This window comes from Clytia hemisphaerica, unplaced genomic scaffold, assembly GCF_902728285.1.
Source record: "Clytia hemisphaerica strain Z4C2 unplaced genomic scaffold, Clytia hemisphaerica genome assembly, whole genome shotgun sequence".
Classification (NCBI taxonomy): domain Eukaryota; kingdom Metazoa; phylum Cnidaria; class Hydrozoa; order Leptothecata; family Clytiidae; genus Clytia; species Clytia hemisphaerica.
This window is the reverse complement of record NW_027104291.1, coordinates 290,587-307,560: the sequence shown is the minus strand read 5'-3', so window position 1 is coordinate 307,560 and position 16,974 is coordinate 290,587. Positions and strand designations below refer to the sequence as shown.

Sequence of the window (16,974 nt, the reverse complement as noted above, 5' to 3'; positions counted from 1 at the left end):
AAGTTAAGATCTCCAAAAAATTCGAGAGACGAACCAAGCTAGCTAGCTAAAAAGACTCCTTGGATGAAGCGCCAGCTTGATTTTGAACATGTCATAAAACAAACAAAGATTAGCTGAAGACACTCACCAATTATGGGACATACACTAACACAAAGGGTACATCCGGTGCAATCTTCGGTCACGTGCGGTATATGGGTATCTGGATCAAAAGTGATTGCTTGATATCCGGAATCGTTGCACGTCATATAACATTTACCACAGTTGATACACATTTCGTCATCAATGCACGCAACTACTTGCTCTTTATTGGTTAAGTCGTTGTAAGCACCAATGTGTTTCAGAGAACGACCGATCATGTCCTAGAATTTAAAAAATGAAAATGATGGAAATAGTTATTCGTGATAAGTTTGACGTTACGTTTTATAAAGAGGGTCATATTTTTTGGCTCACACCTTCCTGAATCTCGATGATGTTTACAAAAAAACAACATTAAGTCAAAATAGCCTATCGAAGGGTCGAAATTTGGGCCTTTAAGGGCGTCTCTAAGGGTACGAAACTCTCTAAGGGTAAGGAGTTTGCTCTAAGACAGTGGATCACTTTCTTACTAATTTTCTCTTGTAAAGCTGGAGGTTTCATTTGTATATACCAAACTTTTTTTACCTATGGTATTAGCTCTCCCCTTCCTGAGTTTCGTTGCTCACCCCTTCCCTTATTTTCATTTAACAAAGGTCAAAGCAGGGTTTTTCATCTGAGAAAGTAAATCAGTAATATTCTTGTTGAAATTTGTTGAATTGGGCTCTTCCAGAAAATTCTCGTACAGGGGGGGGGAGGGGTAGGAGGATATAGTGTCCGGGGAGTAGTGAAAAATCTACAAAGTTTTCCCTGTCCGGCTGGTGAATTTGCTTTGTTTGAGGGTAATTTTGCTCGGTTTGAGGTCAACTGATGCTTGTCTGGGGGGACAACTGATGCTTGTATGCTCCAACCACCCCCATATTCAAAATTTTCTGGAAAAGCCCATTACGAAGGATTTCAGACGGAAAAGCCTCTTTATAAAGGTGGGTTCAATGATTTAACACAGATTCACAAGTTTAAAGAGATTTCTTAGGACTGACCCTTCATAGAGTTGGATTCCATTTAACAAAGAATCGAACAGCTTCATCAAAAGTCAAGAAAAATGTCACCAAAAATACAGAACATGTGAATAGAACGTGATATCGTTCCATAGTGTCTGAAACTAATTCCACATGAACTGTAAGTAGTACAGTTGACACTCTCTAATTCGACGTTCTACTATTCAATATGTTCTATTAATCGATAATATTTAAATGCACTGTCAACTAGGAACCCTCATAAATGGCACACCCTTATTTGGTACGATCTCTTATTCGATTAAAGTCCGATTCCCCTTAAAGATCGAATTAAGAAGCGCCAACTGTATAACTCTGTTATTTAGTCTTCTTCTCTTCTTTTGTCTGTCTTCTTCTCCAAGTTGGCCAGTAAAATATCTTCGTTAATTCAGTTACTGTTTATTCATAATATTGTTGCAGTGCACTGGCGGATTTAAGAAAAAAGAGTAAGTACGTCGGAAACATGCAAAGGAGAACAACGTTCGTTAATTGAAAACGAAATTACAATTACAAATCTCTTCCTCTGATAAGTTCGACGTGGTCTAAAACCGCCTATATGCCAGTGGGCTCTTTGTCCCCTCAACTTGAACGAGTTTGCTCGTCTCTTCGGTTAAATATGCCTCATATGAACTTTACTCCAGATCTGGAAATTTCTTCAACTCGATCAAATTTGTATTCTCTGTTATGTAGACTCCACTGTAGTACAATTCAGTTGGTATGTTTACGGTGGCCTTCTTCTCCTGTTGGTCAGTAAATTATACAGATCTCTGCTAAATCGGTAGTTTATTTATTATGATATTATAACCGTCGAATTAATCGAATCTCTATTACTCGAATGACCGTTTAAGAGTCTGAAAGTCGATTCCTATACAATGTTAATATAATTTATAACGGTGTCAAATTTCAACTATTTCAAGACTAAAACGTTAACATTTCTCGAAATAAATAACTTCATAAAATATTACTAAATAACGGATTTTTACTTTTCCTAATTTAAATTTTCTTTGACTTTTAATGAATCAAATAATTTGAAAGATTATTCACTTGTGATTTTAAATAATTGATCAATGAATAACGGTTTAAACAGTTATCATATTGCTTCACACATAGCATAGGTTGACTGCTCACGTGAAAGTGTGTCCAGTTTTAAAGTCGGCAAGTCAACTATGTTGTTTTCTATTTTGCCTTATGATTTTCGAACATTCCAATTTCAAAACATTCAAATCCCAAAGGTTGTCAAAGTGAACAGAAAGAAAAATGGCGGACTAGTCAGCTCTGAAAACTGGACGTACTATTATATTGTTATATTGTGGGAAGCCCAATCTAGTTAAGGAGTTAGATCAGTAAGTAGTTAGAGCATCATGTTTTGCAGTTTTCTATTTAAGGGAAACGTTCCATGAGTCGATTATATCTTGATCGAAATGAAGAAAAAACGATGGAGAAAATGTTTGATCTTGATCAAAAGCTCTCAATGTTTGAACATGAGTTTATAACCCGGCATTGAACTTACTAACCTTATTGAGCAATTCAGATATGTCACAATGTGCAAGTGTGTGGATCTTTAGTCAAATCAGAGTATTTTAAGGTCCTTAGTCTACCCTAAAAACAAGCATTCTAGCCAAACCAGACCAAACCATTATAGTCTTCGGCATACCCCGAATTTTACAATAAAAAGACTGACAAACACACATACAAAAAAAAATAAAACTCATCTGAAGGAAACATTTCCTCTAAAATTATCAACAAAATTGTTCTTTAAAAAAAAGTTAAACAATACCTGTATTGTAGTCATGTTTCTTTGTGGTTCGGTAGGCGGGCGAACTTTTTCTGGCATATTTTCTTGGCTATGGAGATCAGCGTTCTTCTTATGTTCAGACATGGCAGCGTCACGTTGTTTCTTGAATTCACCGAAATGAGGTAAGCCTTTTCCTGAGAAGGAAAAACAGAAGAAGACCAATAGATGACGCTCTCCAATAGGCCTTTTCATAATACGTCACGAACATCACTTTCCTCGTATTCAAACAATTACCATGGTCATCATGTTCCTTTAGGAAGTAGTTTTGATAAAATCTGCTGGGAGTTAATCACCATGACAATAATTTCAAAACGAGGCAAGTGATGTTTGTGACGAAATTTATGAAAAGGTCTATTCAACGTTTTACTATTCGATACGCTCCCTTATTCGATGAAATTCCAATTCTCCTTGAAAATCGAACTAGAGAGCGCCAACGCACGCGTCCCTAATGACTGCAAAAAGTCATCTCTTTTTAATGGCATACGTCAATTTATTTAAACGCACAAAACAATTAAAAATATTTATTCATTTCTTTGTATCATTTATATCATTTATACCTTAGGGATTTTTTCTAGCATTTCAAATTACATTCAGATTTTTTCGTATCAGTTCAACTTTTTCATAATCAATTAAGTGTCTGTTGAGGCATCACGAGAGAGAAAATTTGAACTCAAATGAAATCACAAGTCATATATTCAATTCAAGTTTTCAAGTCAAACTTTCAAATCAAATTTCAATTTCAATTTTACTTTCGTGGACAGAATTTACAACACATTTATTTCTGGCAAGTTGGTAAGAATTTATTTAATTTATTAACTTAGATTTCTTCTAAAATACTTTGTCAATATTTTCATTATTCTTCATTTTTCTCACTTTGTCATCTAGATTAAATCTTGTCATTTTTTTATTCATTCAGTTTGAACTCTATCATCAAAAGTTACGAACACTTGTGTCCATTCATTTTCTGTCCGGCTACATTCAAACAACAAGAAATTCGCAACGTCATGGATACCAAACCTCCATTAATTGACGAAATCAGTGCAGATTGCATGATTGATGAGATTGACGATTTCATCGCAGAGCATCCGATCATCGCAAGCACACCCAACAATGTTATCGAGAATAACCGTAAACATGCAGAATATTTTAGGTCGTTCTACCGAACAAAATTTGGCAGAGAAGCCCCCAGATACAAAGCAGTCATGACGTCTACCAGTACGTATCTTCTCAATGCTCAAACCGTCATGTCCGCACGTCAGAGTGTTGCATCTTCCCGCCACATTGTCGCAGATCAGCAATGGTTCAGCTTCGAGCTCACAGACGTACAAGGAAAACTCAAGGAGCTGAAATCGAAAATCCAACCAAACATCCAGGAACCCAACGGTACGAACCTTGAGGAAATTAAAACAAACATCACCGAATCAATCAATGAGGAACTCGAGGAGATGAAGAAAAATGCATTGCATCCATGTCAAAAGACTTTGAGAGAATATCTTCCCGTGTATCTACTCTCGTCTCGAAATGCCCCACCGGTAAAGTTGATGATGTTAACAAGGTGAAAGAAGGGTATGAACTTACTTTTGAACACTTCATCTCTTTTGAGAAATTTATCGATTCCGAGATCAAAAGGCGTGACCTCAATAAAGTCAAGACATTCAACAAATCTCAGCTTTCAATCAAACTTCCTCAATTCAGTGGCTACTCTTCATCTATCAACTTCTACAAATTTAAAAGTGACTTTGATAAACTTTATTCAACTACCGTTCCAAAGCATTTGATGTCAGACTTTCTCAAAAATAATTTTCTTGAAGGTAAAGCATTATCAATCGTCAAATATGAATCAGACATTAATAAAATCTGGAGTATTCTTAAGAGCAGTTTTGGTGACGTCAAACGATTATTATCTAACAAAAATTCTGAGCTTACTCAATTAGATAAATTGTCGAAAATCAGAGAGCCAGCCAAACTTGTCGAAGCCCTTGGAAAGATTGTCAATCTGATGAAGGAATTGATGAGTCTGGCAAGCGAGCATCAAATCGAACCACACCTTTACTATGGCGACGGTATAAATCAAATCTACAATGTGATTGGCAATCAAATTACCATGAAATGGCTAACCTCCTGTGCAGAAGAAGATGAGACACCTGATGGCAAAGAATTGTGGACCAAACTTCTCATCTTCCTTGAACGAGAGATAAAGATCTATCAACAAAAGGATCTGATAGACTTTGCCAATGGACATCAGAATCAACAGGACAAAAAGGAGGAAAGGTTGGTCGTTCCAATTTTTTCAACCAATTTCCACTGCATGCTTGTCAAATCTGTGGTTCTACTGATCACTTTTCAACTACTGGTCCCAACAATTCCAAGCTTACTCAATACTATGTCTGCGATAAATTCTCTGAAATGTCTCCAAGTGAGAGATTCAAGTACCTGTCAAGTCATAACTTATGTTTTCAATGCGTGCGGGAGCACTTGCCAACACAGGACGACACCGTGAGGGACGCTGCCAACACGACTTCATATGCCCACACGAAGGTCACGATCAGTATTCAGTCAAGAAACACGTCTTGGTATGTGAGGAGCACAAGATGAACCCCCAAAACGAACAACCTCTCGAAGACTTCAAGTCTAGATACATGAGAAACCGAAATCTTCCAGAATGCGCAAAGAATATCCAACTGGTCCATCACGTCGACATTCATCATAGAGACTACCATGCAAACGCAGACCACTCATCCGAGATAGCCATCTACATGCTGCAACAAATACCAATCAACAATCAAACATATCTCGTCTTCTACGATACAGGGTGCAGCGATTTCGTCATCCGCTCAGAGGCAGCCAAACGCCTTAAAGAAAACGCAACACTCGAATCCAACGAATCAATCAATATTGGTGGAGTCGGTGGTGTGTCAGCTAAAACACGTGGAGATTACACTGTACGCATTCCAACAGCTGATGGCCCACCAGCAACTTTCTTTGGACCATCCCTGGACCGAATCACCCAAAAATTTCCCACGTACCCACTTCAAGAGGCTTACAACGATCTGAAAGCATCTTTTTTGAAAGATGGGAGGAGTATAGCCAATCTTCCAACAATCCCAACATCAATTGGTGGTGAAGTCGACCTGATGATCGGTATCAGATTTCTACGTTATCATCCCGAACCAATCTACAAAATGCCTTCTGGATTGACGATTTATAAATCTGCATTCAAGAATCCAGATGGAAGTCGGGGTGTCATCGGTGGACCTCATCAAATTTTCTCATCAATGAACAAGCAAGGTATACACTTCACTTCGTTCCTTTCTAACCAACTTCGATCGTATCAAGTAGGATATCAAGTCAACCCTGATGTTCGATTATTGAAACACAACTCCACTAACGTCATCGTCAAATCAAACGCCAAACCTGAAAAAGTCCTCAACATGACCCAGAACATAGAAAATGACATCTTTAAAGACCACCCCACTAGCCAAACAATTATCACTCACGAAGACGAACATCATCTCCATGTCGACAAAGACAAACACAATATCATAAGACCAAAACATCAACCTCAAGATCACGTCGAATTCGTTCGTAATCAACCAATCAAATCACAGCAAGTATTCAAAAATCCCCTCCAAATCGTTCAAAGTCCACCATCACAATCAAGAAAAACATCAGTCGTTTTGAGCAATCGCACAAAAGAAGTTATTAAGAAGGCCCTACAATCGAAACATGACGGTTGGACGAAACTCTCTAACCCAAAGATCGTTCTTCATTGGATCCACAAAAGTTTACTGCAAGATGTCGGCAGTCTGTCGAAATTTACCAATGGAGACATGCGGGTGCCACAAAAGGATCTTCCCATCAATTCGGTAAGAGCTATTATTCTAAATGTTACTGAAACCAACAAAATCAAGAATAAGACGATAACAACTGTGGTATCGACGGAATGTAATTTTTCATCAAGGGAAGAATCTGCTTTCCCAGATGAACAGAATGATATAAATGCATTACATAAGTTTTACGTCAATAACTTTTACCCCAACGTAAACGTATCAATGCTGAAGAAACCAAATGCAATCCTATCAAGTGATGAAATTCAACAAGCCAAACGTTCTCCTTCGTGCACAATCAGCCTCCTTGATACAAGCATCAATATTCGGTACAGCATCGACATCGAACTGAAAATTTATCAAATCAATTACAACAACGTCAAAGTCGAACAACAACTTCGTAAAATTAAGCAACCATCTACGGAACAGTACAATTGTCAAAATCAATCAATTCTTCATCATGAGATGATTATTTGCAGAGCAAAGATATCAAATTGTGTCAACGATCCTTCATCAGTTGTTCAAGCCACCTCGTTTATCCATCAATTATGGTTTGAAAGTTATCTATTCAATCAACCAAAATGTTTAAAATCTGGTATCCACATTTGTATTTTGTTTTTGAAAGATATTCCATTAAAAGTACTATTCAATGTCAAGTATGGCTGGTATGGTTGAAATTCTCCATTTCCCTTCATTACGTTAATGAGAAGTCAATCATTGAACAATTGAACAATATGGCTAATCAATGCTGATTCATTAGTATAAAAAAAAAAAATAGAAAACACATACACTTTTCACTTAGGGTGACTTTTTGCATCTCAGTTGGGGCAGTGTTAGGCGCACGCGTCCCTAATGACTGCAAAAAGTCATCTCTTTTTAATCGCATACGTCATTTTATTTAAACGCACAAAACAATTAAAAATATTTATTCATTTCTTTGTATCATTTATATCATTTATACCTTAGGGATTTTTTCTAGCATTTCAAATTACATTCAAATTTTTTCGTATCAGTTCAACTTTTTCATAATCAATTAAGTGTCTGTTGAGGCATCACGAGAGAGAAAATTTGAACTCAAATGAAATCACAAGTCATATATTCAATTCAAGTTTTCAAGTCAAACTTTCAAATCAAATTTCAATTTCAATTTTACTTTCGTGGACAGAATTTACAACACATTTATTTCTGGCAAGTTGGTAAGAATTTATTTAATTTATTAACTTAGATTTCTTTTATTTTCCTCTAAAATACTTTGTCAATATTTTCATTATTCTTCATTTTTCTCACTTTGTATCTAGATTAAATCTTGTCATTTTTTTATTCATTCAGTTTGAACTCTATCATCAAAAGTTACGAACACTTGTGTCCATTCATTTTCTGTCCGGCTACAAGTACTATGTAGTGGTCACTTCACTAATTGTTTATGAAATTCCAAAGACAGTCCTGGATTTTCCAAAAAAAAATATAGAGTGCATCCCTCTCCCTGGACCTCCTCAGCAATGGGGGTATAGTATATATTCTGTGGGAATAGTTTACCGATGACTTCATTGACTTTGGTTGCCACGGGAACAGGTTTTCCTTTCTGGTGACGTACGGTCGGCTCACTTTGGCCGTTCCATCCTTTGAAGGCGTCGCAGGCGTCCATGTACAGCAATGTTTGAAGACCAGTAATGTAATCTTGGATGACGGTGAAATCTTGATTTTGTACAGAACTGCAAATCTGTCAGCAAGAAAAAAAGGAAAATAAATAATCCTGTATTCACCTCATGTTACCGCACTTCTACAGGGGAATAGCGAGGGGCTAGTATTCCATCATTTTGGGCCCTTTCTGTGAAATAATTACCGGTATTTCATGTATTTTGCACCACCGCAACTACCAGACTCTAAGTGTTGAGTGTTGTCCAACTATTTTTCAGATTCGGTATATTAGAGTTACAAGTTTTTAGATAATCAAATTTTGACGTAAGACGATGTAAAAACCCATTTTCAAAGATTTTAAATTGCTAATATTAATACACCGGGTGCCTCAGAAAAATCTTTGGACGTTTGGCGAGCCACTGAGGTCGAACAAAGTCTTGTTTAGACTCAAAACCTCTTTTATTAGAAAGAGGATAGTCTAACTTAAATTTTGCGGTATAACTTTTTAAGTTTGGTCAAGTAGTTGTCAAGTTATAAGCTTTTGAGGTTAAAATTCACTTTTCGAAAAGTGTGAAAAACACGTAATAAAAGGGTATTAAATTAAGCATTTTTAAGCGTTTTCGATAAGAATTTTTTTCAAATATTTCTAAAAACTGACTATTTACTAAAAACTGACTATGTTGTAAACGAAAACTGCTTTTAAAAGTATTTTAACAATTAATTATGTCGTAAAAGTCGTTAAATAATTCAAATACTGAGCTATTTTTTCATTATTTGCATAAATTTAATACACCTTTTTTTACGTGTTTTTTACACTTTTCGAAAAGTGAATTTTGACTTCAAAAGCTTATAACTTGACAACTACTTGACCAAACTTAAAAAGTTATACCGCAAAATTTAAGTTAGCATGTCCTCTTTCTAATAAAAGTGGTTTTGAGTCTAAACAAGACTTTGTTCGGCCTCAGTGGCTCGCCAAACGTCCAAAGTTTTTTCTGAGGCACCCGGTAGACTTGAAGGTTTTTACTCGGGATCATAGAAGTGTTCTTCAGGTCAAATATCTGATTATCCCTTTAACCAAAACAACCACGCTAACCTGTACAACACTAGCACCAGCATGTAAGAACTGTAGCGCCGCATCTGCAGAATCAATACCACCCGTGGCTAAGATCGGGAATCCAGGTAACGCCCTTGCAATAGCAGAGACCGCCCTTAAAGCGATAGGACGGATGGCGTTTCCAGAGACGCCACCGTATGTTGTTCGTTTAGCTTTTCCAACGCCCGGCCATGGTGAAGCGTCACCCTTGAGATGCATTAGACCTGATACTGTGTTTGTGGCAGTGACTCCGTCCGCACCACCTGAAATGAAAAGTAATTGATTGTATAATTATACAATTCTATCTCTGAATAGTACAGTGGGGTCTTCATATACCGGGTGACCCACGAAAAAGTTCAGACGTTTCCCGACGTCTTGAGGCCGAACAAATGTCCCAAAGTGCTTGGAGTTTTGATATTTAGAAAGTAGATGATCCTAACTTAAAATTTGAGCCATCACTTTTTAAATTCGACCAACTTGTTCTCTACTTATGAGCTTTTAAAATCAAAATTCACTTTTCGAAAAGTGTTATTTTATTTAGTATTTTCAACACTTGCTCTCCTTGAGGTCATATCTCTTAATTTCACCATATATAATCAAAATGTTGAAGAAATCTTTTTCAAACATTTTCTACTTAACTTTGTACGTTATATTTAGAATTACGATAATGGAATAACTCCTTCGCCTTAAATAAACAGATACATAGTGCGGAAAGGGATCTGATCCCCCTTCTTAAATGATCCCCCTTCTTAAACGATCCCCTTCTTAAATGACACCCCCTTCTTGACATCCCCCCTTCTTGACATCCCCCCTTCTTGACATCCCCCCTTCTTGACATCCCCCTTCTTGACATCCCCCCTTCTTGACATCCCCCCTAACCTTTAAAAATGCCTATCCCTAAGGATTTTGGACAAAAATAGCTGACAAATATATGTGAAATATCTTTAGAGAGAGAGAGAAAGCGAAATAATAATCTTCTTTCTTTTTGACAGAAAACTTTCTTTCATGAAGACCAAATTTCATAACAATGATTGAAAATAATCTACAATATGTAAGCCCCCCTTCTTAAAGTATAGTACCCTTCCTTGCTATCCCCCTCTTTTTCATGAAAATTTTTGATACCCCTTTCTTCATTATTTCGGAAGGTTTCACCCCCACCCCTTAAGAAAGGGGGGTGAAAAGGGGGGACGAACTATGTAGATATAAAGTAAAAGAAAACAAACAAACAAACCTTCCTTCGCAGCTCTCGCAATATCAACAATATTCGTAACGTTTGGTGTCAATTTGGCAAAGAAAGGAATAGTCGCTACTTCGCGTACCCACTTGCAAATGTTTCGTACCAGCATTGAGTCTTGACCACATGCTAGACCCATGCCCTTTTCTCCCATACCATGTGGACATGAGAGATTAAGTTCTAACGCATGCGCACCAGCGTCTTGTGCCATGATGGTGAGTTCTTGCCAATCCTCTTTTGTGTACGTACACATGATAGAAGCAATCAAAACCTTTGAGATGAAAATAAAACGAATATCATAGAGATAATCAGATGGTTTAGATTCCCTTCTGTCGGCCTGAGCAAAACCTCGAAAGTCAAGATATTCAAGATAAGTTTTTGACTTTTAGTAAGAAAAAAAAAGAATTCCAACGTGAAATCCATGTAAAGACATTTCTAGCCATTTCAAATTGTGATATCCCGATTTTGGAAAATAGTTAGACAAAAATACTCAGTTGACTACACTCATTAGAGTTATACAAAGTTATATGGGAAGATAAAAAAATCGGGAAATAGAGATTTACCTTATCGGGGAAATCTGTAACTAGTTCGGTAATTGATTTGCACCAATATTCAGCAGATTTTTCAGAGACGAGTTCGATGTTTAAAAAAGCACCTTAATTGAAATCTGGAAATAGAGATTTACCTTATCGGGGAAATCTGTAACTAGTTCGGTAATTGATTTGCACCAATATTCAGCAGATTTTTCAGAGACGAGTTCGATGTTTAAAAAAGCACCTTAATTGAAATCTGGAAATAGAGATTTACCTTATCGGGGAAATCTGTAACTAGTTCGGTAATTGATTTGCACCAATATTCAGCAGATTTTTCAGAGATGAGTTCGATGTTTAGGAAAGCACCTTGGCCGGGCCCATACAAATGTCCTGAGGTGGAGCCACGCACAATACGTGGAGAGACATTCACGATGTAGTCCTGCAAGAAATTAAAATTGAATTTTAAAAACTCTGCAAAAAGGGTACGTGTCGTGCACGAATTAAATTTATGTCCGATAACCACCAATTTGTGACATTAGTTCCCACCCAGCTGACTCACAACGTTGTTTCAACGTTTATTTAACGTTCACAACGTCCATATAACGTTAGATGAACGTTGAAACAACGTTGTGTGCCAGCTGTGTAGGCTATGTTTTCTACGGAAACTACCTGGTTTTTGCCAGTAGTGGCAAATTTTGAACAATTTTCTTTAGCTTTAAAAATTTCTTAAATTTTCTTCACTATTGACGAAACCCGGGCTGTTTCCGTTAAAAACATTACATGTCGTGAATATTATAAATTTCCAGTAAAATTTAGAGTAGGGTGCTGACACGTGTATGCAAAATAAAAGCTAGAAGCTAACCCACAGAAAAACAAATTCTCGTAAGAAAGCAAAAAATCGGCTCAAGACTAGGGGCGTGGTGGGCGTGGCGGGACGTAAAGATCAGCGCTGATTCCAACCTCGTTCCCTGTGTACTATCAAATTTTTGATGCTCACTGATAGTGTATTCTCTGGCGTCCATCAGTAATGTAAATAAAACGTGTGATACACGGGGACGAAAACAACGCTAATACTGTACCTTATCCAAAACAAAAGTCTTGGTCAACTCAAAACCCCATCCAGCCTCATAAGCACGTCTCATCATTGGTGCACTTGTCGTTGGTGGTGCAGAGGCTAAACCAAATGGATTGGGGAATTTTAGCCCGCACATTTCAACGCTGAGATCAACTTCGTCGATTGGTGTACAAAACAATGGTAGTTTTGGTTCAGGCGGGATGGAAACGCCTGCTAATTGCTATAAAGAAATGAAATATAATCTTTAAAGCGTGAGGGGGCTGGGTTGGAGTTTACCAGGAAGGAATGACGTCAAAATGTCTGAAGTCATTGCATTGACTTTAAAGAGCATTAAAGAGCATTATTACAATAAAATGAAACTGACAACATTGAAATATTTATGGAAAAAATAGTAACACATATATCTAGAACTTGTCTAAAACGGGACTAGACTAGTCGTATATTTTTTTTAATGAAAAATTAGATTTATTTTACAGCGTGCCGGGAAAGCCTCCGGAGTTTATATGATTGTTATAGGAGTGTTTTATATATGGTTTTATTTATGTTCAAAAAAAAATTGACTTTCTCATAAAACAAAGAGTTTTCACGTCATTTCTGTGTAACATCATTACTGGACCATTCAAAAGTCGACCGCGCCATTTAAGGATTAATCGCACGATTTATAATAATAATAATAATAATGTATACAAGTTCAAGGCACACGAGGGCCTCTGAGAACCGGATCTTGATTACAATTGTCTTGTCTCGAATCTTTTCGTTATATTTTCTCATTTGGCACCCCTTCAAAGAGAGCAATTAATCGTTAATTGCATCCTGTAGAGAGCAATTAATCGTTAATCACACTCTTCAATGACGGGCCAATGTTTACAAAATAGATTTTAATGTTTTTTCTTACATTTTTACTATCGAACGTTTTAATTACATTCGAAATTAATTTTGTGAGAAAAAAATCTATAAGCAACAATAGAAGAAAAACATAAAGAGAAGAGAAAAATATAAAACTTTCAGTGTAATTTACTTTACTGACGGGGAAAAAGCAGAAACCGATTGTGCAATTAGCTCGTAATCACATGATAACTCGTACAATTCGAAAATTGCACTCGTGATTTTTTTGTTTCGAATTTTCCTCGTCCTTTCGGACTCGGAAAATTAATAACAAAAAAATCACTCATACAATTAATCTCGAATTGCACTCGTTATCATGTGATTACATATACTTATAGGTGTATGATTGTGAAACAAATTAAAACTAACGTCACCAACTTGCATGAGATGAGGCTGGGTTCGAGTTTGCCAGGAAGGAATGATGTCAAAATCATAGATTTATAAAGCCCGAAGTGCTAGATGTCGTGCTTCGGCTGAAAAGTGTGCCATGGTTAGGTAGGAAGTCCTGCCTAGGCCACATGACATTACAATAGAATTTCAACGCTTGTCCAATCAGAAGCAACAACAGAACTAAGATATTTCTACCTTTTTCGATCGAGGTTTACTTTGAAACTGGTACCCGCAAAGAAGCCATTGTAGCGTTGAAAAGTAGATTTAGCACTCTCGATGTATCTACAACCTCGAGTCGTGATACCATTAGAAGTTACCATTTTCAAAGAAAATCCAATCAAAGATTTTGATTGGTCGGGATAGAGAAGCTGCCGAATTTAGATAAGGGGGCTATAAAGCTGAATGGATTCTACTAATACAATAATGACCAGTTCGTGAGCGATGTACCAAAGGTCGAGTATGGGTCGAGTAAAGACCGAGTTTGCGACAAATTAATTTGTTGACTGAGGGCAATATTTCTCATTGTTAACCGGTTACTTTTTTAAAGCGGGCTACACGGCTTTTTGCGCAATGCAATTGGTTCTTTTCGCATGACGACGGGCCTACACTGCCCAGAGTTACCCGTCGTTAAGAAAATTCACTGTGACGTTACTTTTTCAATGGAAAATGAACAATGCGTGACATCATTTCTCTCATTTTTTTATTTCCGACGTCAGAAATTATAACAATTTTTGATCTCTTTTCGCTTGCTTTTTTGCTTTATTTCGCTGTTTTTTCTGGATAAAGCGCTAAAAATCAATCGAAGATGAAGGAAACGGTTAACAAATACAATAATGACGGGTTAGTGAGGGCTGTACTGAAAATATTTCTCAGTACAGCCCTCACTAACTGGTCATTATTGTATTAGTGCAGCTCTCACCATTGTTTTTGTTTCCTTTGGCTTCTATTGATTTCGGAAAACCTTTCTCAGTTACCAATGAAAGTAACTTACACATTCGTGATTTTCATGACGTAATGTTTTAAACGGTAACACCAAAAAAAGGTATTTTCAACTACAATCTCCATCGAAATATATTGAGATTTTAGTGTATTTTAACGTTTTTCAGAATTTAAAGTTCGGGCGAGAATTGCTATTTTAGCACTTCCACTTTCTTCCATTGAATATTTCGATTTTAGAAAACTCAGAGTTAAAACTCTACTTTCCAACTGTAGTTTAAGGCGCTTAAAAATCAATTGTGGTGTTCAAAATTACACCGGGAACTCCCCTTTGTCTCAAATATTTCTTGAAGGATTGTAGTTCAGAATTCAAACAATAACGCTAGCAGCAAACGCCCGGGATATTTTGGGTGCTTTTGTATAAAACATTACGTCATGAATATAATGAATTAACCTTACCTGTAAGTAGCGATGCATGCTCCACGAAGCGTGTTTACCGTCATTGACTGACTCGACCGTTGTGTTCGCTTGTCCACCGATATCGCCTCCACAGAAAACATCCGCTTCGCTTGACCCCATGGTATCTTGGTTGACGTCAGGTAATCCCCATCGGTTCATCTTTAGTGGTGATAGAGCTTCGATGACTGAAAAGAAAAATTAGGAGATTTTTTTAAAGCGGTAGTTAATTTTATCTTAAGATCTAAAAGCGGTGTACAGAAAAAAAATCGTAAGAAAGTCTTAATATCTTGACACTTTGCTAATGAGAGAAGAGTGAATTATATGCTGAAATGACAATGACTACTTTCTGGTACTTCCTGTGGTCTTGTCTCGAATGATGCCCTAGGCTCAACCTCATTGGAAGATATTTTATGAGTGACATGACTAGATCGTATCAGTTGTTGCCAAAAAGAAACGACTCAATCCAAAGTATTAAGGTATGGGTTGTAATGTTATAGTTAACGTTCAGTAAAGCAAAAAAGCAAAAAAGAACACTACAGTTGACGCTCTCTGGTTCGAGGTTCTACTATTCGATATGCTTCCTTATTCGATAAAATTTAAAGTTCCCGTCAACAAGAAACTCTCATAAACGACGCTCCCTTATTCGACGTTCTATTATTCGATATGCTTCCTTATTCGATGAGATTTAAAGTCCCTGTCAACAAGAAACTCTCACAAACGACGCTCCCTTATTCAATAAGCTCCCTTATTCGATGAAAATCCAATTCCCCTTGAAGATCGAATCAGAGAGCGTCAACTGTACATGCTATTCTTACCATCTTTTTGAGCAAGAGTAGAACCAAAAGCAGAAATGATGAAATTGGCTTTGATTTTCAATGTTTGATCTTCATCTTCAATCCACGTGCCATCGTCAAGCTATAAAGAATAGTGGAAAGATTAAGCATTCGGCTTCAGTGCGAGAACTGGCCCTTATATAGACTAGACTAAGCTACATCCACGCAATCTATGATGGGATTTTTTTTAAGTGAGTAGTATCCCGATACCGTAATGGTAGCACTACTCGATGTGGGTCATTTTATGGTGTCCGGAAAATTCCCACCCGGTGAATTCCCCCCCTGGTGAATTCCCACCCATATATTTTCATATGTGTTTTTAAGTTTCGAAATCATGGACTGTAACCCCTGGGGGGTACTAGGGTTGGCGAATGAGAAGTATGTGCGGACGGGACCTCCGAAAACTGACCCTTAGAAAGACTGATATTTTTGCTAAAAAGGTGACCCTTAGAGAGACTTTTTGAATTTTTTGTTATTCGATTTTTGAAAAAAGTCATACCCTTAGAGAGACTTTATTCAATTTTTTCTCTGGAAATCAAAAAATTTTCTAAAAATCCTGAATTTTCCGACCCTTAGAGAGACTAATTTAAAACTTTCAATAGAAACAAACCTCCAATTTTAGGGTCAAGGATTTTTACAAAGTTTTAAGAATCACAACTCGCTTATTTCAAATTACATGATTTTTTAGTTCACCAGGGGGAATTCACCGGGTGGGAATTTTCCGGGGGAGAATTCACCAGGGGGGAATTTACTGGAGGGGAATTCACCGGGGGGAATTCACCAGAGGGGAATTGTCCGGGAATCCATTTTATAATTCAATGAAATTCTGCGTTTATAAATTTTTTTCACCAACATTCAGTAGTGCTATCATTTGGGTACCACTTTCTAAAAACTCCCATCAAAAATTTTGCTCGCCTTTGACATATAAAGTGTTTTGAAAATTGGTACCTTCAGGAATATTTTTCTTGTTGGCCGGGATTGAGAAATTCTTCCAGGGTTTATATAAAGCTTAGTGGATTGGCCTCCTTCTTCAGAGCTTTAGCCATTGAGTTTCAAGCCCGAAGTGCTAGAGGCGAAACTTTGACCCTTCTCAGGCAAGAGAAATTGAAGCTACTTATTTCCCATCCAAAACACGCATAGAAGGCGCCG

At 37.1% G+C, this 16,974-nt stretch overlaps 1 protein-coding gene across 1 annotated transcript in view; it reads right to left on the bottom strand.

The window, feature by feature from the left end:
• LOC136817124 (dihydropyrimidine dehydrogenase [NADP(+)]-like) overlaps positions 1-16,974 on the bottom strand; it is a 31,142-nt gene that overhangs the window by 1,075 nt on the left and 13,093 nt on the right. The window contains exons 13-21 of the mRNA XM_067073458.1: positions 15,808-15,907; positions 14,993-15,177; positions 12,327-12,542; positions 11,522-11,686; positions 10,712-10,985; positions 9,481-9,743; positions 8,286-8,469; positions 2,905-3,056; positions 128-359 (exon numbers count right to left, since the gene is read on the bottom strand). Coding sequence (XP_066929559.1) covers positions 128-359; positions 2,905-3,056; positions 8,286-8,469; positions 9,481-9,743; positions 10,712-10,985; positions 11,522-11,686; positions 12,327-12,542; positions 14,993-15,177; positions 15,808-15,907 — 1,771 coding nt within the window. The remainder of the gene's footprint in view (positions 1-127; positions 360-2,904; positions 3,057-8,285; positions 8,470-9,480; positions 9,744-10,711; positions 10,986-11,521; positions 11,687-12,326; positions 12,543-14,992; positions 15,178-15,807; positions 15,908-16,974) is intronic.